At 31.7% G+C, this 23,883-nt stretch overlaps 5 protein-coding genes and 1 long non-coding RNA gene across 13 annotated transcripts; 4 read left to right on the top strand and 2 right to left on the bottom strand.

The window, feature by feature from the left end:
• The first annotated feature begins 1,779 nt into the window (after positions 1 to 1,779).
• On the top strand, positions 1,780 to 6,558 carry Agpat1 (1-Acylglycerol-3-phosphate O-acyltransferase 1). 2 transcript variants are annotated; one of them, XM_070312622.1, is made up of 5 exons: positions 1,780 to 2,219; positions 4,781 to 5,096; positions 5,163 to 5,328; positions 5,694 to 5,840; positions 5,902 to 6,558. In XM_070312622.1, the coding sequence occupies exons 1-5, from the start codon at positions 2,035 to 2,037 to the stop codon at positions 5,907 to 5,909; spliced, it is 822 nt and encodes a 273-aa protein (XP_070168723.1). In that variant the 5' UTR covers positions 1,780 to 2,034; the 3' UTR covers positions 5,910 to 6,558. The 2 variants fall into 2 exon arrangements, with proteins under 2 accessions (XP_070168723.1, XP_070168717.1); XM_070312616.1 differs by having other exon boundaries at positions 5,694 to 6,558.
• Positions 6,559 to 9,632: 3,074 nt separating this feature from the next.
• On the bottom strand, positions 9,633 to 10,814 carry LOC138940280 (calcyclin-binding protein). Its single transcript, XM_070309023.1, has 2 exons — positions 10,610 to 10,814; positions 9,633 to 10,423 (listed from the first exon to the last, which is right to left on the bottom strand). The coding sequence occupies exons 1-2, from the start codon at positions 10,628 to 10,630 to the stop codon at positions 9,761 to 9,763; spliced, it is 684 nt and encodes a 227-aa protein (XP_070165124.1). The 5' UTR covers positions 10,631 to 10,814; the 3' UTR covers positions 9,633 to 9,760.
• A 676-nt stretch (positions 10,815 to 11,490) lies between these two features.
• Positions 11,491 to 14,628, top strand: LOC138940242 (E3 ubiquitin-protein ligase RNF8). Of its 3 annotated transcripts, none has more exons than XM_070308938.1 (5): positions 11,491 to 11,509; positions 11,912 to 12,140; positions 12,722 to 13,577; positions 13,745 to 14,173; positions 14,298 to 14,628. In XM_070308938.1, the coding sequence occupies exons 2-5, from the start codon at positions 12,033 to 12,035 to the stop codon at positions 14,321 to 14,323; spliced, it is 1,419 nt and encodes a 472-aa protein (XP_070165039.1). In that variant the 5' UTR covers positions 11,491 to 11,509; positions 11,912 to 12,032; the 3' UTR covers positions 14,324 to 14,628. The 3 variants fall into 3 exon arrangements, with proteins under 3 accessions (XP_070165039.1, XP_070165017.1, XP_070165028.1); XM_070308916.1 differs by lacking the exon at positions 11,491 to 11,509 and adding an exon at positions 11,682 to 11,801; XM_070308927.1 differs by lacking the exon at positions 11,491 to 11,509 and having other exon boundaries at positions 11,820 to 12,140.
• Positions 14,629 to 14,659: 31 nt separating this feature from the next.
• On the top strand, positions 14,660 to 17,048 carry LOC138940266 (putative ribosome-binding factor A, mitochondrial). The gene is made up of 3 exons (XM_070309002.1): positions 14,660 to 15,117; positions 15,209 to 15,809; positions 15,878 to 17,048. Exons 1-3 carry the CDS (start codon positions 14,984 to 14,986, stop codon positions 16,196 to 16,198), a joined length of 1,056 nt encoding a protein of 351 aa, XP_070165103.1. The 5' UTR covers positions 14,660 to 14,983; the 3' UTR covers positions 16,199 to 17,048.
• Positions 16,267 to 19,749, bottom strand: Puml (pummelig). Of its 5 annotated transcripts, XM_070308988.1 has the most exons (8): positions 19,596 to 19,748; positions 18,937 to 19,016; positions 18,656 to 18,862; positions 17,965 to 18,294; positions 17,771 to 17,888; positions 17,504 to 17,690; positions 17,306 to 17,423; positions 16,267 to 17,235 (listed from the first exon to the last, which is right to left on the bottom strand). In XM_070308988.1, exons 1-8 carry the CDS (start codon positions 19,625 to 19,627, stop codon positions 17,216 to 17,218), a joined length of 1,092 nt encoding a protein of 363 aa, XP_070165089.1. In that variant the 5' UTR covers positions 19,628 to 19,748; the 3' UTR covers positions 16,267 to 17,215. The 5 variants fall into 5 exon arrangements, with proteins under 5 accessions (XP_070165089.1, XP_070165051.1, XP_070165060.1 ...); XM_070308950.1 differs by having other exon boundaries at positions 16,267 to 17,423; positions 19,596 to 19,749; XM_070308959.1 differs by having other exon boundaries at positions 16,267 to 17,423; positions 18,937 to 19,013; positions 19,596 to 19,749.
• Positions 19,532 to 20,903, top strand: LOC138940273 (uncharacterized). Its single transcript, XR_011447972.1, has 3 exons — positions 19,532 to 19,894; positions 20,044 to 20,181; positions 20,313 to 20,903. It is a non-coding gene; the product is annotated as an uncharacterized lncRNA (long non-coding RNA).
• The last annotated feature ends 2,980 nt before the right edge of the window (positions 20,904 to 23,883 follow it).

Here is a 23,883-nt window from a genome sequence, read left to right as displayed (position 1 = left end):
CTTATAGTTACTTGTGGCTTATGCCATGATGGCGCGTGACTGCGACTACGACTGCGCACTGGACAAAATTTCCGACCAATCAGAGAAAAGGAAACGAGACATAGTAGTGACGCTAGTCTAGATTACTGTGAATTCTATGATCTTTGGTAAGAACTATAGAAGCGCTACATCTAACGACGCTCATTTCCTTTTCTCTGATTGGTCGGCTTAAAATTCTTATTCAACGTTATTGCCTTTGCATCGCGCGCTATCCACATGAGTTGTAATATTAATAAAAATAAGCAGAATTTTAGGCGACGCAAATAATGTGCGATATAAAAATTAATTCAGATTTGCAAGTATTCGAGTAGAGCAAAATGCACAGTCGTATATTGAACGACGTAAAAGATACCAAAATATTTCGGAATAGGTAATATATATATTCTTTTCTATGATTTATAACTATATATAATTACTAGCTACAATATCAAATACTTTTATAGAATTATTCAACAAAATCATGGAATCTCTTTCTAATTTAATTGATCGTAATACCAGTTTTATTGTATCGTTATATCGCTACATCTACATTAAACTGTTAAATTTGCCAGATACTCGTTGATAAATTTACGATGAAAGAATATTAATCTTATAATTTAAAGAATATTATATATTTCATCTTCTTGGCCTTTAGACATAGTCGCACTCCATCATCCACATTGCAGCGTTTGTGCGACCGCAAGTAGGCGTTCTAAACGATGAGGAAAATAAAGATTGACGTTAATTGCGTTATGGATGCGGGGGTTTACGACATCCTTAGTAGATGCATTTGTGATGTTTAATCGGAGGAGACATACATTATACCGCTTCCCACAGTTCCCACCAAGATGTATTCCTCTGCCCGCATGACGTCATTTATCGTTGTCGTTATATATCTTTTTTGGAAAGAAAAGAAAGAAAAAAGAAGGAAGGAAAGGAAATATTAACGACGAGCTACAGAGATCGATAATATAAGAAAGTATATAATTATAGCATCGTTTATTAGTAACAATAATTGAGTTACCAATATAATTAGCTCTTACATTTCTCTTTAATTATATTAATATATAACAGTCTACACACACACACACACACACACACGGTTAAAGGTGCACTCTATGCCTAGATAATCTAATCACAATAGACAATGTTAATATTATATAATTTGATAGTAGTTTCATAACATGATATAAAATTATCATTAATCCTCAAGAAAGATTCGGCGAAATCAATTGTGTCAGTTTCTTCTTTCATCTTTAAACTTTACTTTTTAAATTTGAATATATATACTCCGTTTCATTTCTAGTACAGGTAACTGCGAGAGAATGTAGAATCTAATATAGCGTTTTCGAGTGAAGTAAATTTCATCGCTCTCTCTGACAGCGATTAATGACGTACGTCATAAACACCGTCTTGAGTTATTAGGGATATTATTTATATTAATCAAATTCAAAACTCATTTTCAGTCGAATATATATGTTCACGGAAAATTGAATTTAATCATTCTCAGAGCAATCATATTTTGCTTCATTCGAAAACGCTATAAAACCAACAAAGTCGAGATCTCATACGCGCGGATTAGCCGAGGGGATCATCAGCTATAGTGTAGGAGGGAGCAGGAGTAGAATTATTGTATTCGAGGGTCTCCCTCTCCCCCCCCCTCTCTCTCTCTCTCTCTCTCTCTTTCCCTCCCCTACAAACAGCGACATTTAAAATCTCACTGCCGCTCCTCGTATGGCAGTGTCCGTCTGCGCAGCAGCGCGTTGCGTTGCTTAGGTCGAGTAGCGAGGCCGAGAATCCCGCCGGGTGGAATCGCGTTAACTGAAGCCCCGCAAAGGTCGGGCGAGGGAGCGCTCGGATAAAGAATCGCGAGAGCATAAAGCGTTTTTGAGGGAAGAAAAGGGAGAGAAAAGAGAGAGATAAAACGCCCGCGCGATAAACTCGACGTTTTTTTTTTTTTACATCTGTCAACACACAAATTTCGTCCCTCTGTTCGTTTTCTCGCCTCTGCGAAAGATGGCCCCGTCATGCTTCGAGGTGATCCTCGTCGGCTTCATCCTCGTGCTGCCGTTTCTCTACGAGACCAGCCGCACCTTCCGCTATTACTTCAAGTTCCTGGTCTATTACGGCATCGTGATGGTGAACGCTGTGCTTCTCATGCCCCTTTTCTCGCTGCGGCCTGGCAACGTTAAAAATTTTCTGTTAGTATAGGATGTTTTTTAAGGAAAACAGAAACACTATGTAGACACTATGTCGCGCAATCGAATTTCTGAAGATAAAGAATTTCTAAAATACTTTAGAAGTTTTAGATAAGATAAAAAAATATAACGAGCCGATTGTGATATAGCGTCTATGTGTGTGTATGTGTGTATATGTGTGTATGTCATCGGATAAACCCCCATAGTCGCGCGACCGATCGATATTATTATCGCGTGTGTTGATATTACGCTCGTTCGTTATGTCGTTTCGAAGGTTTACGGTTCCCTCGTGTATCCTTTTGTATAGTCTTCCTCGTGTCAACTTGACAGACATCGCGTCGGACGCGAGAACCGCCGGGACGGCCAGGGGAATTTATTGACCGGCGCTCGCTGGTTGTTTAGTGGGTGGCGATGATGGTGGTGCCGGCGGTATTTGTGGTTGTTATTGCGAACGTCAGCGAGGCGATGTTGGTGTTGCGAGTGCAGGCGGAGAGGGTTTAGACTTATATACCTCGGAGCTATGAGAAAATGAATCGTTTCCCTATAATAATATATATCACCCTTCAGCGAACAAAATAATATATATATATACTGAAGTAATATTTATATTTCTCACATTTAACGTTTCACATCACATTAGAGTTTATGGAACACAAATGTAAATGGAACATGCCGTTGCAAAAAAAAAAAAAAAAAAAAAAGAATCTCTATGGTACGTGGGAGTAATTAATAAAAGACGGTCAATTGGAAATCTTGATACTGTCTAATGTTGCTTTTTATTTTGCTTTATTAATATTAAATATTTTTAACTCTTTTGATTGTTAAAAATAATTTAATATTAATAAAACAATATTAGAGAGTATCGCGCAAAATTTCCGATTGACCGTGTTTTATTCCCACGTATTTTAGAGATTTTTTTTCCTTTTTTTTTTTTTTGCATCGGCATGTTCCATTTACGTTTGTGTTTCACAAACACTAATGTGAATTAATATTAAATATTTACTTAAATATTTTTGCTAATGCTACTAATATCTCAAATATCTGAATATTTCAGATACTATCTACATATACTCGAGTATTTATTAAATTTATTAAAATATATACATTAACATTTTCATTTTTATTGAGTTAATTAGAAATAATCAATTATGAGCGGTAATTTTTTATCTTTGCAGTACATCGATAACGTCAAGTTACTTTTTTTTTAAATACTAGAAATTGTGTAATTTTTGCATCTTTTTAAACTGTACTCTTTCAACATTTGTGTATGTCCATCAGTTTTTCTTTTTGTTCATTATATTAATTTTTTTAATTTGTTTAATAATAACAGCAATAGGCTCAGGGTAAAAACAATTAAGTGGGAAAACTGGCAGATAAGAGCCAAGGCGCGGGTATCGGTATGCAAACTTATTATTTAAATTTAAATTTTAAGTTAAATTTTATTAACTAATGCATTAAAAATATACGTGTCGGATCGTTTTTTGACCATCTTTTCAGCACATGGATACAAATATATAAAGATTAAATTGAAATTTTAAAACTTGACATACACACAACATTTGCAATTACAGTCAAATTTCAAATTAAAAATAATAATCAGAATTGGAATTTAAAATTCCAATTTAATCTTTATATATTTATATCCATGCTGAAGAGATAGGCCAAAAAATGGTCCAAAACGTTTAACATTTAACGTCCAACATTTTTAATGCACATTAGTTAATAAAATTTAATTTGAAATTTAAATTTTAATCATAAGTTTGCGCTCCGATACCCGCACCTTGGCTCTTATCAGCCAGTTTTCCTACTTAATTGTTCTTTGAGCCTATCACTATTATTATTCTATTTCTTGATGTTCCTTCCTTATCTCTGGTCCGCCTATCTTTTTGACATAAATGAAACTCATGCTGTGTCAACGTATTTGTCGATAATTGATGATCACTCCTGATAAAAACCAAGCATAAAAGCACGTTCATAATACAAAGTATAAAAAAGTTTATTTGAATTTTAAATTTTAGAAAATTCTAAAGAACGAGACGCATAACTTAGAGTTTTTTTTATAAACCTTTAATCATATACTGCTGATGTATGTTTTTCAAATAATTTTCGAGATGGCCGAAATAATATCTTAAAAGGCTAGTCAGTCTAAATCATTAAAAAGTGTTTTCTCTTCTTTAAATGTTTCCTAATATTTGATTGATTTTTCTTGACATTCCTTAATGATATTCTGTAAATTATATTGCCGTACATTCCTTATTTCAATAGAATATATTTTTCTTTAAATCAAATAAATGTATATATATATCTTATCTTCTTCTTGTCATGATAAAATCGAAATATTAAATACACAAACTAGGCATGTATACTTTTTATATATAATCATTTTTTTTTAATTATATATAAAGTTCGTTGATTTAATAATTTTAATAGAAGAAATGGAATGAAGAGAATTATTTCGTCTATATTTGCCATATATACCTAAAGAAATTATTCAAAATAAAGATATTTGTCTCTGCGACTTTATCAAGTCGCAGTAATTGTGCTATATGAAAGATATTTCGCAGGTTGGCATCGTCGCTGTGCCACCACGTTAGTACTCTGCTGGGATTGCGATGGGAGCTCAGAGGCAGGGAACACCTGGAGAAGGACAGGGCATGCATAATCGTGGCGAATCATCAGAGCTCATTAGATATACTGGGAATGTTCGATCTATGGCCGGTGATGGACAAATGCACCGTCGTCGCCAAAAAAGAAATTTTTTATGCATGGCCGGTCGGCCTCTGCGCATGGTTGTGCGGTCTAATTTTCATCGACAGAATGAATTCCGAGAAAGCGCGATCCGTGCTCAACAACGCCACGAAGGAGATCAGGGACAAGAAGGTAAAATCTCGTGCGTGAATCGCATTGATTATCAATCAGCTTTCTGCTACTCTCAATGCTTCGCAGATCAAGCTGTGGATATTTCCCGAAGGCACCAGACACAACACTGGTGAGATACATCCTTTCAAGAAGGGTGCATTCCATGTCGCAATCAGATCGCAATTGCCAATACTACCGGTTGTATTCTCCTCCTATTATTTCTTATCCGCGGAAGAGAAGAGATTTGATTCTGGTAAGAAATTGTAAAGTTAAGAGTACAGAATAAAGGGAAGCTCTCGGAAAGTTAAAAGAAAGAAATTTTTATATCTAATTAAATTTTGAAGAATTATTTTCAAAGATATAGATCAGTGATAATTTTATTTTGACAATTTCAAACTTAAAATTTTTAATAAAAATTTTATTTATATTATAATAAACAAAATATTTCTTTTTGCGAACTAGAAATTTTGCGCACGCAAAATTTTTAAATGTTTCGAAATTATTTATAAACAATGTCCATTAAAAGATGAAAAAAAAACAACTCGTAGAAATAATTTTTTTAATTATTCAAAAATATAGATAACGTTATCAGAAGCATTACATTTTATTTGATTCAAGGACACGTTCTCGTAACAACGTTGCCACCTATCTCCACGGAAGGACTCAGTACGGACGATGTGCAGGAACTATTGGAGAAAACACGAAGTGCCATGAGCGAGGTATTTCATGCGATGAACCGCGAGATCCAGCTTTCCCTCGCTGCCGGTAAGTCGTATGCTGAATGATCGCCATCCGGTGGATTATAACGAGCAACCTCATCTTACAGGGAAATAAGAGAGAGAGAATAAGCAGATACTCTCTTACAAGAGTAGCGAATAAACCTCCACGCGGGAACTAAAGACTATAAGTATCTGCTTAACGTTCTCTTATGATATTATTTTAATTTATATTTTAACATCTCTCCAGAGTGAAGATAAATAGCGTTAAATTTTATATAGACATTGTATACATTGTACATTCTTCATTCCTTATTCTTCTTTATTAAATTTATTAATTTATTTTTAGCTGCGCGAATCACGCAGAAATCTAGACAGCTTTTTCTGTAATTCTTTCGTTCACCTAGCTAGTTACCAAATTTTATCATTGATGTACAAACGTGATACGTGAAAATTTATATATGATTTTCTTATCATAGAATGAACAAAAAATTGTTTCAATTTAAAGACATACATCTCGAAACTAAGAAAAAAAATGTACAAGTGGTGAAATAAGTATAAAACTTAACAGCAAAGTTATATGCTGAAGAATTATAAATATCACTCTTAATTAATTAGATATAAGTTTGAAAAACAACGTATTGTGAACTATATAGTACTCTTTATCATATGCGAATAGAAAAAGAGAAAACATTTGACATGATTTTTCGTAGAGTTACAAGTTGTAAATATGATTCATTAGAATGTATTTTGTAAATTGTGGGAACATTGTTAGCATTTATACGTAACAGATTAACTAAATTATATTAGATATATTTTGTTATATATACATATAAGATACGCTTTTACATTTCTACTTGTCTGTTTTATGCTTCCACTTGTTTTTATACAGATATTCTCTGTGTAAATGAAGGTACATATAATTATAAATACAGAATTACAGAAGAGCATTTTAATTTTAAATATCTAGAAGAAAATTCAATTTTTACACATTATTGTTTAGGCGATTTTTTAAATATACATTTCATTGTAAAATTTAATTGTATTGATTGTTGATTTATTTATTTTTTAGTAAATTATATAATCGAGATAAAATAAGAGAAATAATATTATATTAACTACAGAGTAATATTAAATTTGAAGCACACATTATAGTCATACATATCGTACATGTGTGCAGTGTACATACATTTCTACTTATTGTTAGTTATGATTGCGACGAAAGATTGATTGTGACTGATTGTGACCATCTTTTAGATATTAAATTTAATTTCCGGGCATTTCTTAAGTGTGTTTATATGTTTATATATGTCTATTGTATTTAATTAGCATGTTCGTCCCTGTTTTCTATAATTGGGATGAGATACAATATCCTATGTAAAGTCAATGCTTTCTTTTACATTATTTCCTCAAACTAGAGGGATTGTGTTCAATTTATAGCGTAATTGACATGATGCTTTACTGCTAACTTTTTGCAATCTACAAAAAGAGTATCTTATTTAGTGTGCTAGTTGCTAAAGAAAACAAACTAGTTAATAAAGCATTGCGTCAACTACGCATTTATTTTTCTTCCGAAATTATCGCCAGATTCGGTATAATCTTTAATAGCACATACAGATATACTATTAAAAATTATATATTCTATTATACATGTATTCACTAATACGTCTTTTGCGCGCGTTTTCCAATATTATACATTATAAAAACAAGATAGATTTGGTGTAGAATTATAAACACTTATTCACAAGCCACAAAGTCCTCTCTAATCCAACTATAGTATTGCGAATAACATGATCATATGATCGTTTAATTATAAACATGACTTTTGTGTTGTGATATTACGTTTATATTTTCTATGTCAAAGTTCACATCAATCTTCTCAATCTATAATGATAGTTGCAACATAATTCAAATTCATAGCATGCTAGAAAGCCTAGTGTTTGTTTAATCATTAAATAGTCCATTGCATTGACTTTTGATAGCTTTCTGTAATCTTATGAATCAAGATAATCAGATAGAAGATTTCTACCTAAAATGTACTATACAGATACAGATATTTCAAGATATCGATTATCTCTATGACTTGTCAAATATTCTACAATATGATTAATCCAATTGTAAACTATATAACTTGAAAATATCATATATAAGAAAGAGCAATTTATGTAGAAAAATTGACATAAGCCAAGTTTTAATAATTACTAAAGTGACATAATATAAAAATTCATATATTGAAACATATATCTTTTAAGTGCTATTTATAGACTTTGTAAGATACACTTCTCTGTTGTTGCAGCTGTTTATTATTTGTTACTGTAATATTATGATATTTATTTTATCGTTGTGATTATATAAGTTCTGCAAAATTGCGCAAATATTTTTATATTATGACTAAAATGAATTGAATGTAACAGTCATAGCGAAAATTATACTTAATCTCATTTATCGGATATTTCTTGCTCAAAAAATATACGCATTTCGATAATAACGTATTCGTACACGAAAGCATCGCGATAGAGGAATGTAATTTTTATTGAGAATATTATATTTGTAATTTCTAAAATTCGTGTTTTTCGATCACATTAGGCACAATCGTGTAACCATACAAAATACTTTCGCATTAGTATTATCTTCCTGATGAACGAAAAGACGCACAATTTTCAATCAAACGCATTAACACTGCGTTTAATGTACGATTTCTAGTGTAATGGAATAATTTCGTGCATGAATAAATAAATAGAAATTTGTAATAAAATTTTTGCGATTTGAGGAAAAAATCTATAGAACTTTTTTTTCGTGTTTACATATGTATTATCAACATCTATTCTTCTTTTGGAAAATAAAGTAGGTTTTATTATTAACTCTCTTATCAACGTGTCGTTTAATTATGAAGATAATTGATCATAAATACGTAAGTATTTGTGATTCATTAAATATATATATATCTTTAAACAATGTTTCATTTAACAAAAATATCTATACATCAAGTCATTTATCATTTCTGTGCCAATGTGCAAAGAACAAATATGTTATACGATAGTTTATATAACTAACACATCATTCCATTCTTACTTCAATATAGATAGAATTATAGATAGATAATTTGTTGAACCCTATTTGTGATGTTATCATTAATATTCATTTTAATCGATCAGTTAATTTTATATCATAACAAATGCATAGTCCAAATATGAAATTCTTTCGAATAATAAATAATACGTCATCTTTACATATTATTTTATGTTCTTCCACGAAATACTCAATACAATTGATACATTTGCATTTAAAAAAATTTAAATTTATGTCATACAAATTCTTCATTTGCCTGTGAAATGAGAGACATACTGATCGTGTTTATTGATTATATGTGTATGTTATATCGATTATATAAATAATTGTAATGTAAATTAAGAGACAGTTTGCAAGAGCAGATAAATAAAGATACTTGATTTTAGTTAAAAGTATATTATTTATCTTTCCAATGGCAAATATACAAAGATGGCAAAAATGAAAGTCGAAATGGCAGCAGCACACATACACTGAATCTTTTCCAACATTACAATATCATTGATAATTATTACTAAATACAATATTTAAACGTTATAAAAATATATAAAGAGCCGAAGAAAATTAAAATTTTAATATATATTCAAATATAAATTTTATCAGTTGAGCACATGCACAAATTAAAATGTCTAGATTCTTATGTTATTTTTTTCATTTGAAAATTAAGAATACGAAAAAAAAGTTTTAAGGCCAATAATTTGTCGTTACAACAATATACTTATTTAGTTTCTTTATAGAGAAAGAATTATGAAAGAATTAATATACGTATAATGTGTTTTCTTTTATATTTCTATATTTTTCATAAGAACTATAAAATGTATGTTACATTTGATACCAAACATAAAAAAAAAACTGCACATTATCTAAATTAGATCTACGAGATCTCGTAGATCGATACTGGAATTACAAGTCCATTATACCGCTTCTCTGTTTTTCTTGGCTCTCAGTCCATGCCTTCGCTATTGTTTTCTTCATTTCGTCGTCACCGTCCTGATACATCTTCTTCATGAGATTCATTAGACTAGCGCCAGGATCGCTGTCCTCGCCTAATTCCGGCACAGTCGACGATTTCGCATCTTTGATTCTCTTCTCTACTAATGTGATATGAGACCAGTCTTTGACAACTTTTTTTGCGAGTAACATTACGATCATATCAGTCTTAACTTTAAAACTGCTCTTCTCGTTGTCGATCTCAGCACACAAATTGTTGATTGTTAAATTATAATTTTTGTTATCCAAACCAAGTACTCTCAAATCTAAAGACTTGTCTGTAAAGTTGCAGATAATGGCATCCTTGGGCAACTGATGAACATCCTTCAATGTTACATAGATTTTCACTGTTGTGAGTGTCTGGTCCCATCCATAATTGTTCAATTTTACTTCATAACACTTTTGGGGACCATTCAGCAAGGGAGTTGTCGGTTTGATGGATGCATTTTTGTTTTCTTCAAGTAACCTTGCCAATTCTGTCTGTAGTCTTCTGATTTCCAGTGTCAACACATCTTTTGTTCGTTGCCTACGAGCCTGCTTGAGTAAGCTGTTGAGTTCCTCAATATCCAATTTCACCTGTGGGGAAAAGAATATTAAAATTAGATATCAAAATTATTAAAATTTAAATGAAGCAGATCAAACTAAACATTTACTAAATTTATAATTATATTTTCAATAAAATATTTAACATTGAGTAAATTATTATTAAACTAATCAAACACTAATTTTTAGATAGTAAAATAGAAATCTAACAATACTCACTTCGTCAGTTTTCGCCGACATTATTAATTTAATTCACAAGTCTCGCATATAACACTAAAACGCAATGAATGTTCTCGAACTGACACCCAGAGTTTAAATGATAGCGAAATATACCGATACAATAGAATATATCATATAGAATCTTCCAGAATTCTCGCTACTGATTACTGTTACTGGCGTGGTGTGATAGTTGTGCTCAATATCTGTTCCCGTGTACATCGTTACACTTTCTGCACTTAAAATTTTTGTATAAAGCGGGGAGCACACACTTTTACATAAACGCATAACCACAAACATAAAGAAAATTGATTCGTCCATTTTCTTATGCATAACGAAATTGACCAATCAATTTCCTTATGCTTATGATTATGCGCTTATGCAAAAGTATGTGCTCCCTGCTTAACAGTCTTCTTTCTGTTCTGTATTCTTATTATATTCGCTTGGCGCGAGATATTATTATGTCTCTTGATTTGTATAATTACAGAATAAATATACTACAAATAAATAATTAGAAGAATGTGGCATAGCTAATTTGTTGAATTTTTGTGGTATAGTCATATTTTCAATTCGTAAACATAATAAATAAATTCATTAGGTTTATTTTTTTCTGAACTTATTTTTTGTTTTTTTCTCTCTTTCTTCCCTACTAATAATTAATATATATAATAATTATATATATTTTAGTTTTAATATACACAGCGCAGGAAGTTCAGTTACAAAGAACAAACCTTATAAAGCCCATATCACATTATGATTGAAGATAGAAAATTTGACCAATCAGGATAAAGAAAAAATCGAATTCCAATCTTTAAGCCGGATCTACAATAGATATAGTAAGTCTCAAGCATAAGAAATTGATCAATCACAGACAAATGTGAGAAGAATAATCAATTGTTATTGGTAATTGTTTTATAACTTAAGGCTTATTGTAGATTATACATCCGGCCTAAATTTTCATTTTCAATTTTCATTCAATGACTGTGTTCCAATATTCACTGCCAGTACTGAAAATCTATTTACGTCACACACGTACACTATAGATTTTCAATACTGGCAGTGAATATTGGAACGCAGCCACTGTGTAGTTTCTGTCCAATGAGTTCGAGAGAGATAAATTCCTAAGTGATCATACTTTTTCTGTTTTGTATACACATGTATAGCTTATGAAAGAAACGAGAAAAAAAAAACACAGGTGAACGTAATGTTAAGCAATTGGCTATCGAATACAGAATTTTTAACCAATCTCTCGTATGATATTGTTTTATGTGTATCTTTTGTTGAAAAGCGTTCTTAAATGTTTAGGTAGCATGTTATGGACATCGCGGCAAGGCGAAGAATTAGCGAGCGCAAATTGTTTATTATGTCCAATATATTTCCTTATAGTTTTGACATAATTATCTGTGAAATATTGCTTTATTAAATAATGGAACAATCCATTAAAAGAATGTCTGATGAAGCAGAGCCAAAAATTCTCGAACCAGTTTTAATACGGATCGATAATAAAGATCGTATACGCATTGACAAAAATCTGGTAAAAGACAAATATTATTATAATTTAGTTTACTTTATAGACGAATTAATTAGCAGTAGAATCTCTCAAACCTACATAGACATAAATCTTATAGAAATCTCAAACAATTAAAATTTTTTATTAATAGGAAAAAACAAATTATATAATATATAATAATAAAAATATTTATGCATTTTCTCTATATGTATGATAATATTTTTAAAAGCTTTCCTTATTTTTTATATATAAACTTTATATATATATATATATATATATGTATATATTTTATATATAAAATTTAATACATTATATTAGTTTAATATATTATATCTATATATAAAATTTTATATATAAACTTTATATATACATATATTTTACATATAAAAATACAATAAAGTACTGTTATAATGCATAAATAAAAAAGCAGTCTCGTCAATATTTATTGATATAGTGAAATCTTAATAAATTCAATTCACACAACTCAATAGGCTAATATAATTGAATATAACATTTGATTGCATTTTTTGCTATGTATCTATATCAGAAAACTATATAAATTTTGAAAATATAATAATCTTTTTTTTTGGGGGGGGGATACACAGTTTAAAATTGGTCGTTCAAGAGACAATGATGAGATTATATTGGATGTTATGATATCTAGAAGACATTGTATCTTTATGTGTGATGATCAAGATGAATGGATGATTAAAGATTTAAGTTCATCCGCAACATTTGTTAATAATGTTGCCATTCTTCCTGGAAAAATACAAAATATATATCCTGGTGATGTTATACAATTTAGTCCTAATGAAACATTCAAGTATATATTTACTCTTGCCGAAAGAGATCATTGTATTAAAAGGCCACGTATAGATGAAAAAATACTTGACACTGTTCTTATCAAGCAGAAAACATTTGCTGAAAGTCAAGAATGTCAGAGAAAAGAACTCAAAGATAAGCTTGAAATAAAACAAAAGGAGCAAGTTGAATTAAAACAGCAGCTCGAAGATTTGTTATCACAACAGACTGTTATTCAAGATGATAAAGAGAGTTTATTAAGGCAAATTGCGGTACTAGAAAATAAAATAAAGACAGGCAATGCTCAAGAACAACATTTGAATAGCATGTATTCCCAATTATTGGAAAAATTGGAGAATGAAAGGCAGCAATTTGAAACAAGGATAAATGAAGAGAAGCAAAAATGGCAAGAAGCATTAGATATGAGTAAACAAGAGAAAGAAATGCTAGAGATAAAAATGAGAGAACAAATGGAAAAGTGGAGAGAAGAACAACAAATGGAATGGAGAAATATGATGGATAACAAGGTAAAAGAAGAAAAAAATATTCAAGCTCAATTACTGAATGAGAAAAATATACTAGAAGAGAGATTGAAAGAAACGGAAAAAGCTTTAAAAGAACAAGAAGCAAAGGCAGAAACTTCACAGGCATTGTTAAATGGTATTTTTTAAGAAAACTTTATAAAAAAATTTTTTTTTCATGTACATATAGTACTATTTTTCAATTGTATATTTTTGACTTTGAAACAATTTCTTACTATAAATTATTTCTTACTTATAAATTTCTTACTTATAAGTTATTGAATCTTATTAATCCTTTTTTTTCAGCAAACATAATATCTAATGAAGCTAGTACAGCAGATAACTGTATACTTGTAGAATTGGTTGATGTTGATCAATCTTCAGGATTACATATATTGGACACAATAGATTTAACTGGATTAAGTCAAAATATTATAGAGACTAATACTAAGGAAAGCGTTCTTGGAAAAGTGAGTGACATAATGGACGAACAATTGACATGTAGCATATGCTCAGAATTGTTTGTGAGAGCAACAACATTAAATTGCACACATACATTTTGTCATCATTGCATATGTATGTGGAATAAAAAACGAAGAGATTGTCCTGTTTGTAGAAAGTCAATAATATCAATGAATAGATCATTAGTTTTAGATAATTTTATTGAGAGTATGATTGAAAACTTGCCTACAGAACTTAAAGATAGAAGAAGAGAGATTATTCAAGAAAGGAAAGGTAAAAAAAGAGCATCTCGACTATTTTAAATATTTTATATTTTATATTATAGCATTGTGATATATAATTGATTTTGTATATAATTTTTCTACATTTGTTTTCTAATTCTCTTGTAATATTTTAGTATTAGAAAAGAAGAAACGCTATTGAAACACAAATCGGACAAAGCACACGAAAAGACAAGTTATAGTATTTTAGTATATATATGTTAGTTCTATATCGTAAAAAAGAGAAAAAATATTTCATTTGTTATAATTAATTAACGATCTAATATATCAAACATATGTATAGTTCTGCTATTTATCAACTATATAAGCTTAGAAAAACATTCAAGTTTTATTTTTATAAAAAAATTACAAATATCTTTTTATATTCTGTCATTTTATTAATTTTTAAATCATCGCTACATGATGGGTATAGAATGTGTAAGTGTATGATTAAATCTTTTTATAAAACTCGTGTTATATATTCATATTCTTCAAGTATATACAAGTGCTTGTGCTGTACTTTTTGTCTCCTCTTGATTGTCTTTTCCCGTTCCTTTCTTTTCTGCTCTTTTAAATTTTAAAATTTTCGACGATTACGTTTTACAGTCTTTCGAGTTCTCTATCCTTGTGTGTTTTAGGGTGATAACAAACCTCTCTCTATATTACACACACGTTATGACCTATCTAACCTAATCCTATATCTATCTTCGAACCTGCTCCGCAAAGTTTAGCTGGAGAGAGTGAGCAGATTAATAATTATCCTATTAGTGTACAATATTTTTGAAATGAATTAAATATTGTATATCATTAATTGACGATCAACATGCGAAACGCATATTCTTTTATTACATACTTTCAAGTATTCAGATGCATTAGTTCGTCAAGCGCGTACTCGAATTTTCATAGAGAGAGTAAATTCATAAAAAAATTACTGCATGGAACTCATAAATCAAAAAGGTAAGAGATCTTTTTCGATAAATTAAGTGTATGTTTAAGCTACAGATTTCTATCGTGAAACTGTATGCAAATTCATATATTTTTATTACAGAAAGTGGCATGACCCAAATGCAGATTTACATAATGCTTTAGGCAATGAGCAGACCAATAAAATATCTGTGCAAACAAAGCGTAGAATGGTGATCCGAGATAAACTTTTCATGAAGCACATAACAGACTTGATGTCAATGGGGGAAGTGTCTGATATCATAAATGGAGGCATAGAGATTACTCATGTGAAAATAACTTCGGATTATAAATATATCAATGTGTTCTGGATACACAGTAATGATGATGTCTTCTCGCTTGTTAGCGAGGAAGCATTGCAGAAGTGTGCTAAAATTATTCGGCATGAACTATCACAGCTTCGTGTTATAGGTATAGTACCGCCTATCCAATTTGTCGAAGACAAGCGGTTTTCAATAGAGAAGGAAGTAAAGAGAAGATTAACAACAATAAATTTTGAGGATGATAAATCTGTGCCATGTTCCGAACAATTGCAATTGGATGCTTTACATACTGATATAGCTGATCTAACTTTGCATACAAAACCAGATACAAATCATGATTCTGAGATAGATGAATCTTATATAGAATTGCCAATTATGAGACACGATGTATTAGGATTGGATCATTACAAAATTATGTCCAAGGTAATTTCTTATGTTTAGTTTTGTGATAACAGATAAATATATGAAAGATATGTTGAATTTTGTTACAGATTGTTGCTTCTGTATCCAAATCAAAAGAGGCTGCTCAAAGACGGATGTTAGATATAAATACTAAAATTGATAAAAATTCTTGCAACCTAGTTTCCAAAGAAAACGACTTCTTAATAAACAAAGAGCAAAAAAAGATATTCTCTGATTTTCTACTCTCAAGACGAAGAGAAGAAAAACGCCTATATCGTACGAGAAAATTGCTTAAACATAAACTATTAAATAATTTTGATGTAGAGATAGAATCTGATTATAATGAGCCTGAAAATGATTATAGCGACGATAGCGAGAATAGTCATGAGTTTGACAATGAATTGCAATGATTTTAAGCTGATATGTTTCTCAACAATCTTTATTATTCAATATAAATATAATGTTCAACTTTTGCGCGTTTGTGTACAATAAATAATTTATTAATAATAAATTGTATTGTACAATATACATAATCTTGCTATAGGTACGAGATAATACAATTAGTAACAATAAAAAGACTAGTCACTATTTTCTGGACATTAGTCTGTTTTAACAAAGATGAGACCATAGACATAGTAAGTAAAGACTGCACAGACGTATCAATCAAGCGTTGCACCACAATTAGAAAGAGTTTTGGAAAGTCTAATTCTCTCTCAAATATAAGATATAAGATGCTGATCATTATGGAAACGATTTCTCTATTTAAAAAATGATAAACAGACTTTTGAAATATTGCCGCTTTCTTCCTAATTTTAATGCATGAATTTTTTGTGGTTAAGATAGGATATGTACCTTACATTACACGCGCACAGTTTATATTTACTATGTCTATAAGTAAGACTATACATAATGTACAAATCTTTATCACATAGTTACATGTCATATACAAGCTCTTTGATCGCTTTGACTTATAGAAATTTCTTATAGCGTTATATGATAAGAATTTAATCAAATGTATTCAAAATTGATGATTATAAAGAATGTAAATCTTACTTATGGCAAGATTATTCTTCTATAAAATCCGCATATTTGCAGTAATACATTGTCATAATTTTCGAACTGAAAGCGGAATATGTAAATTATGCATATCTATAATTATCACATAAAGCCAACGTCTATCAATTTACATTTTTACAATATCATATTTGTATATTATATATATGATTGCTCTGTTACACAATATAAACGAAAAATTAAAAACTTATTTTTATATTTAATATATACGCGTATACGATATTCTCCATTACATTACAATATGCAATTACCATATAGCTCTTTGTACCAGTAATAATAGAATGGAACATTCTGTTTTATGAAAATATGTTATGTATTGGATTTTAATTAAATCTTAGTTGATCCTGATGTATCTACTTTTTGTTCTTCGGATCTATGTGTTTCAAGCGTTTCATTAGATAAGGTCATGTCCATCTCTTCACTAGTAAATTTAGCATACGAACGTAAATTTGATGATGTTAAGCGAGGTATCGAGTCACTTAATGCGCATGCTTCCAGTACGTATTTATTGAAGGTTTCACTTTTATCCGCATAAACATGATGGCCAGCTCCAGTAATTACCTGTAAAATACAATTTATACTTAAGCATAAACAGCTGCAAATCAATCTGTTTTAGCATCATCGTAATTTAATTTTTGCACCTGTACATTAACATACGATGAAGATCGATTCTGTTTAATCATTTCACCAGCTGAATTATCAACCCAAGATCTACTACCATATAATAATGTTATAGGTATATCATCTCTTAACTTGTGCATTCGTTTGACAATAGGATTTTTGGCCCACCCAAAACCATACATCATTGCATGAAATGCACTTTCACCTCTGTTAAAGCAAATATAATATAAAAATAGAACACAGTAATACTTTTTAACTCTATCGAGATGTTTTGTTTTGAAACTTACGATGGTGTCTGCACATTGCATTGATGTATATATTGTGAAATAACAGGAGTATCATCCTTTAATAGGGGAGAAAACTTCTTCACTATGTCAGGTCTTGTCTTCTCAATGAGCCACTGTCCTATAATAAACGTTTTTATTCAACAATGCAAAGAAAATACAATGAATATATATATATTTGTAACAGCGCTCCTAACCAAATGGTCCAGCAACTCTAACTGCCCACAGAGGATTCAACGGCTGCACTGCAAACGCTATAGCTTTAACCCATATTGGTATGTTTGCCTTTGTAGCAGCATCAGCTGGTTTTTCAGGAAAACCCCATGGATCAGCTAGTATGAGATGTTTTACTCTTTCAGGATATTGCATAGCATAAGATGCTGCAAGAAACCCACCCATTGAATGACCTAATAATACAAAATTCTCTAGTTGCATTTCCCTTCTCCATTCTTCTACGGAACATACTAATTGTTCTTCGGCTTTTTGTGCTTCGTGGCTGAAAACAGGTCTACTACTCCTACCAAATCCTAAAAATTAAAAATTTCAAATAATCATATATTATGAACAAGTCTATCAAGTATAATATATTTATATGCAGTTACAAAGTCCAATCAATTAATCATATAGATATGTATGAGTCATATATTTGTCAAGTGGACAATGACAAAAGCAGAAAAAATTTTTAATCTGTCAAATTATGTCATTTTATTAACTCAAATTAAATGTGGAATCTCATATATAAAGTTAAAAGCACTGGAAGTATTTCGATATTCTAAATATCCGTAACAGCACACATGTCCAGAGATTATCTAGAGGATGTTTAATATCCTCTGGATGTCCTCTGGATACTCTCCAGAGAAGGTGTGTTGTTAGGGATCTATTTCTCACCTAATAAATCAATGGCATACACTGGTCTCTGAGATGCAAGCGCGTCCAGATTTAAACACCATAACGCTACTCCAGATCCTAAACCGTGTAATAGAACAATTGGTGTCTTTGGTGATTCTTCATTCAATGAAATAGTCCATATTTTATCCATTGGACCCACTACTGGCCCAATATCCACATACCATCCTCTATATGCTGTTTTTAAACCTTATAATATTGAAATTGACATAAGTTTTAAATGATCTAAATGGGATTGTTGAAACTTATTCTATTTTATTTACATGACAGAATCTTTTTTTCCACAGTACGTAACATGGTTGAAGATGATCCAGACCAGCTAAACCATCCCCAAATCCAGCTGCTATTTTGAAAAGATAAAAGATTATTTGTTTCATATACACATACATACATAATTGAGAAAAAATATATTCTTTATCTTATAAAATATATTTCAATTTATATTTGCGAAAATAGCAGAGACACTGACAGAAATTTGTCAAGTCATACTTTGGTATCAACACAGGTATACGCTAGGCGTGTATTAATAGTCGTGATATCATAAATTTCCAATTATGTTTTTATCTACGTCCATCTCTAGCTACACACTTAGCATCGCCATGAATAGAAATCTAAATAAGAAGAGGCTCACAATTAACGCGACCCTAAACCTTAAAATTGTCACGATCGCACATCTCTACATATTTTATTAGGCTGCTAGAAAAAAAAAAGCTCTTTAATACCGTCTTTAATACGATAATCCGTCATCTCGTCGTAAAAGAAAAACTGTCGCGAATCCCTGTTACACACATACACACGCAATTACTCTTTGTGCAAATGACGTAACGATGACTGCGCGGCAATCGCGTTTTAAAACCGCGATGTGAATCGATGTTATTTCCGATCCACAATTAATCGCCAAAATTATTGAACAAGCTCTCACCTTTTCGCTTCGACGACCTCATGATCTGCCATGAGCGCGACAACGTAGTATACCTTCTCGCGGCCGTCTCGCCGCGATCGGACACTTTGTTGTTGACAACGCGGAAAAACACGCGCGTGTGCCGTAATACGCGCGATACTATTATCTAGCCCTAGCGGAAACGCGCGCTGCGTGTACACGCTCGGGTGAGCACGCTTGATGATGCATGGAGGGGAGAGTGCCAGAAGGGGGAAGAAATCAGCTGATATCGAAGCGCACAATTTTTAAAAGCGTTCACGCACTATGGGAGACAATGATAGGTATTTATATATCTATATACGCGTGTGTTGGACGCCGCGAATCTTCCTCTTTTGCTCATCGGTTTTTCGACCAACGAATACAGTCGAAAAATGCTTTTATCATTGAATTTTATTTTGAAGTTGTTATCTGACCAATTTTCTTTTTCTAGGAAAATGTCTCTCATTTTACGTGCAATAATTCACAACGTAGACAACAAAAGATATAACATAGCGCTGTATTGTATAGGCTGTAGATAGGGTCATCAGATAGGATCGGTATGTTCCCGACAACGTTTCGAAGAATCATTGTACGTGAAATAAAATCTGTTTTTTTTTTCTCTCTTTTGACGCGACCAGAAGTTATTCTTTTATGTCTTAAAATCGAATATTTTGAACTCGGTTCGATGATTCATATATAGATATTTTTCGTTTATATTAGGTGAACCTATATATTCTAGGAAGGGACAGCGAATCGATAATTCATAATAGGTTTGTTTGAAGGAAATATAATCGGATGTTCAAGAAAGAGAAAAAATGTAAAAAAAATTTATAGGAAGAGAGATAATTCTAAAGAAAACAGAGGCCAGCATTTATCAACGTGGACTATTGGACACGTTGGCCCAAGGTACCGGCAAATTCTATCATCCGGGAAGACTTGAATTAGAACGGATGCAACGCGGATTTCGAATCTGGAGCGTCAGCTGATTATGACATAACTCATATGTAATCGGCTTGCGAACTGTAATAAACGCAAACGCGTGCGTGAGAATCACATTGCTCGCGTTTCCTGTTTTGACCAGATTCCTTCGACAAATCAAATGACATCTTTCAAATATTTGTATTGATATAGCGTAATAATATGAATTTACACACGAGTAATGTTTCTTATCTAAAAATCCTTAATTATGCTTGCGTGATATCGGGAGGAAGGTTTCAAGGGTCACATCTTTGTAACGTATATCGACATACGATTAAAATGCTGATAATGCCTCAACTCTCTTTCTATGACGTGTCATATCACGCTGGTAATCGTGACGTGTTATTGTTAAAGCTGAAATAAAAGTTTGTGAGCGATAACGCATAAACGATTTCGTATAGAACAAAATAACACAAAATAGACATTATAATATGTGTATTGATGTTATTGTGGTTGTTAATTGCGTGTTTATTATTTACATAATTACTGACCAACGTAATCTTTCATCGAGTATTCGATATAATTTCGAACTTATAGACATAAACAGTTTCAAATCTTTCATTCATTTTATAATACATAATGTCTCTAAATTTCATTCATAATCAGCAGCATTAAACTTTTAATGAGTTATAAAAAAAGGTTAACAAACATAAATGTAAAAATATAAAGAAAACTAAAATCAAATAGAAAAAATCGAGAGAAAATATAATTTTGATATTTTTTCAATGTTTCTTGATCATATACTTATATATTTTCGAACTCTCTCATCAAAGTAATTCTAGAAAAAAATTCACGAATCCAAATCTTAATGTAATAACACTGCCACATATCTTGTTCACCAATTTGTGATCAATTGCCTTTCGCTGAAACTATATCGAATCAATTTCGAGATTAGCGTAAAATAAAGTGTCGTCGACACAAGTAGGCGAACTGTTATACAAATCAATGATTATGCGTAATTTGATGTGTATCGTGAATTATATACGCTTCCGTTTTACATCTTCATGCGTTTATCGTAATTAATAATTGAACAATATTCCATCGCTTGACACAATACGGAATCATATGGACTAACAATCGATACGCAGTATATTGTTTGTACTTTACAAAGCAGCTACGAGTTTATCATACAATCAATTAACGTCGATATATATATATATATATATATAGAAGCACGCGTGAATTGAACTTAATTAAACACGGTATATACATAAGGTACTGAGAAAAAAGAGGCCGGATTTTTTAAAGTCACAAATAATATTTTTTAATTAGGATTCAACATGAAATGTATATTGTTATTCATTTTTATAGTTATCATTTTTTAGAAATAATTCAAACTGTTTTTCAAAAATTCCGATACGTTTTCCACAATTATGCTTCTCGTCTAGAGATCTCGATAGAAAAGCTCTGAACACTTTTTGCCCTCCCGACAATAAGCCATTCATCCCAATCAGCACATCCTCATTGCATGATACTCATTACTACCCAGTCCAATTGTTTCGTGAATTTAACCGCACGATCGCACCACAGATCGTGATTTGTGTTGATTGTTATACGATAAATAACGTATTACGTAAACGAGAATCGATTATTAACATACGTAAATGCGTTTAATATTTACTGTGTCAAATAATTTTATAATTCTATTTATGCTTACTGTAATTATATATAATTGCGAAAGAAAAAAAAAATATATATATATATATCCACATATATGCTATAAAGTATGATGCAAATATTATGTATGTATTACATTTTAGATATTATTTCTGCTCTTACGACGCGGAATTAAATCCTGAGGATTGTCAGACTAACAAGTCTGTAACAAAAAAATTCAAGAAAATTTTATGATAAATGACGCATATATATGACACGAATGACGCATCAGTTACAATGGTGTTGCAAACTACAAAAAACGATTTTGAATTTTTTTCTCATTAACGTAATGTAAGAAAAGGTTCATCTAAAAAGATCGCGGTCGAAAACGATGTATTTAAAGTATCGGTTGCAACTGAAGACGACGTGAAGTAGAATTTCATGTGTTGAGAAGGCGTGTTTCTCGCTAAATCGAGGAACGGACGGACGGCAGGATATGCGCGCACATATACATTGTGTATGTGTGACATGTGACATGAAAAGCCCACGCACATCTCGATTGGCGGAGTAATACACGCGCTTCGTTTCGGGCGTCGTCTGCTGCTGGGCACTACTTTCTCGCTACTTCACGGGACGGGTAGCAGACGCGATGCCACGAGCCACGATGCCGAGAAGCGAAGAATGGGTGAATTTTCAGGGTTGAAGGATGGACGTAAGAAACGGACGAGGTCTCACAAATAAATTATGCGAGCTATCAAGCATTTTCAGGGATGTGTGCGAATGCGCGACGCAGAAGAATTCCTTTATTTCGCCGTCAACTCGCGCTCCTTTTTCAGGACGCCTTCTCCGGCTATTTGACCACACCTCGGCCGAGCGAAGTGCATCGAAGTCTGTAATCATTATATACTGTTGGAATTTAAGTAACGCGAAAAATCGCTATTATCTTAATAACCGTTCCTGAAAAATTTTGATAAGCTTGTTATTCATTTCCGATACGAGAGACTGCTTAAGGTATTCGTTACAAAATGCATATAGAAGATACAAGAATATTCAATTTGCGTGTTAGTTTATCTATTAAATGACAAGCTTATCATTAGCTTTCTTTTCGCGCAATTCCAATATAAAATAGATTCTTAAATAAATAGATTGTCTTGCATTTTAACTTAGAGATATTTAAACGAATGAATTCAGGCTGGTTTGCGCGATTTTCAATTTCAATTTTAATATCTCATATATTTCTAGAATGACGTAATAATCTTTATCAGAGAATGTCTATGGGAAAATTTTTCTCGACGCATCCGTAGCGATGATTCATAGCGATAAAGACGTATTTCCAAACTTCGGGAAGCATCAATGGGTGCTTTCCATTTAGTGACTCAAGTCGACACAAGTCTAGTGAAATCATCATTTGTGCTTCTTTCAACAACAAAGATATAGAATGATACTCTGTGTCGACTTGAATCATTAAATGGAAAGCACCCGCTATTGTTTTAAACACGTCCAGTTTTCGAGTATGCCAGAAACTTTTAGATAGGATGAGCGTGCGCCGACACGGCGACGATCACACGATGATAGCACCCCGCAAAAATCCTTCGCGTTCTCCCCTTTCCTTCGATTATTCATAGAAACAATTACACGGTCGCGTCATCAAGATCGGAGAGCCTCCTCGCGCGTTTATCGCTACGCGCAATTTGTAATTACGGTGCGCGATATCGAA

The sequence above is a fragment of the Polyergus mexicanus genome, unplaced genomic scaffold (assembly GCF_030449975.1).
Source record: "Polyergus mexicanus isolate NDT 795.1 unplaced genomic scaffold, iyPolMexi1.0 SCAF_2, whole genome shotgun sequence".
NCBI lineage: Eukaryota > Metazoa > Arthropoda > Insecta > Hymenoptera > Formicidae > Polyergus > Polyergus mexicanus.
The sequence above is the reverse complement of the archived record's forward strand: the minus strand, read 5'-3'. Positions and strand labels throughout refer to the sequence as shown.

What these genes read in the sequence shown, in the direction of transcription:
- LOC138940242 (XM_070308938.1), top strand. Translation starts at nt 12,033, where the DNA reads ATGGAACAATCCATTAAAAGAATGTCTGATGAAGCAGAGCCAAAAATT. An exon ending in TACGCATTGACAAAAATCTG is followed by an intron (nt 12,141 to 12,721) that starts GTAAAAGACAAA and finishes GGGGATACACAG; the next exon opens with TTTAAAATTGGTCGTTCAAG. An exon ending in GATTATTCAAGAAAGGAAAG is followed by an intron (nt 14,174 to 14,297) that starts GTAAAAAAAGAG and finishes GTAATATTTTAG; the next exon opens with TATTAGAAAAGAAGAAACGC.
- Agpat1 (XM_070312616.1), top strand. Translation starts at nt 2,035, where the DNA reads ATGGCCCCGTCATGCTTCGAGGTGATCCTCGTCGGCTTCATCCTCGTG. An exon ending in GGCAACGTTAAAAATTTTCT is followed by an intron (nt 2,220 to 4,780) that starts GTTAGTATAGGA and finishes GATATTTCGCAG; the next exon opens with GTTGGCATCGTCGCTGTGCC. An exon ending in AGAGAAGAGATTTGATTCTG is followed by an intron (nt 5,329 to 5,693) that starts GTAAGAAATTGT and finishes ATTTGATTCAAG; the next exon opens with GACACGTTCTCGTAACAACG.
- LOC138940280 (XM_070309023.1), bottom strand. Translation starts at nt 10,630, where the DNA reads ATGTCGGCGAAAACTGACGAA. An exon ending in TGTCGGCGAAAACTGACGAA is followed by an intron (nt 10,424 to 10,609) that starts GTGAGTATTGTT and finishes TTTTCCCCACAG; the next exon opens with GTGAAATTGGATATTGAGGA.
- Puml (XM_070308950.1), bottom strand. Translation starts at nt 19,627, where the DNA reads ATGGCAGATCATGAGGTCGTCGAAGCGAAAAG. An exon ending in GAGGTCGTCGAAGCGAAAAG is followed by an intron (nt 19,017 to 19,595) that starts GTGAGAGCTTGT and finishes TTTTCAAAATAG; the next exon opens with CAGCTGGATTTGGGGATGGT. An exon ending in GTATGCCATTGATTTATTAG is followed by an intron (nt 18,295 to 18,655) that starts GTGAGAAATAGA and finishes TTTAATTTTTAG; the next exon opens with GATTTGGTAGGAGTAGTAGA.
- LOC138940266 (XM_070309002.1), top strand. Translation starts at nt 14,984, where the DNA reads ATGCGAAACGCATATTCTTTTATTACATACTTTCAAGTATTCAGATGC. An exon ending in GGAACTCATAAATCAAAAAG is followed by an intron (nt 15,118 to 15,208) that starts GTAAGAGATCTT and finishes TTTTTATTACAG; the next exon opens with AAAGTGGCATGACCCAAATG. An exon ending in ATTACAAAATTATGTCCAAG is followed by an intron (nt 15,810 to 15,877) that starts GTAATTTCTTAT and finishes ATTTTGTTACAG; the next exon opens with ATTGTTGCTTCTGTATCCAA.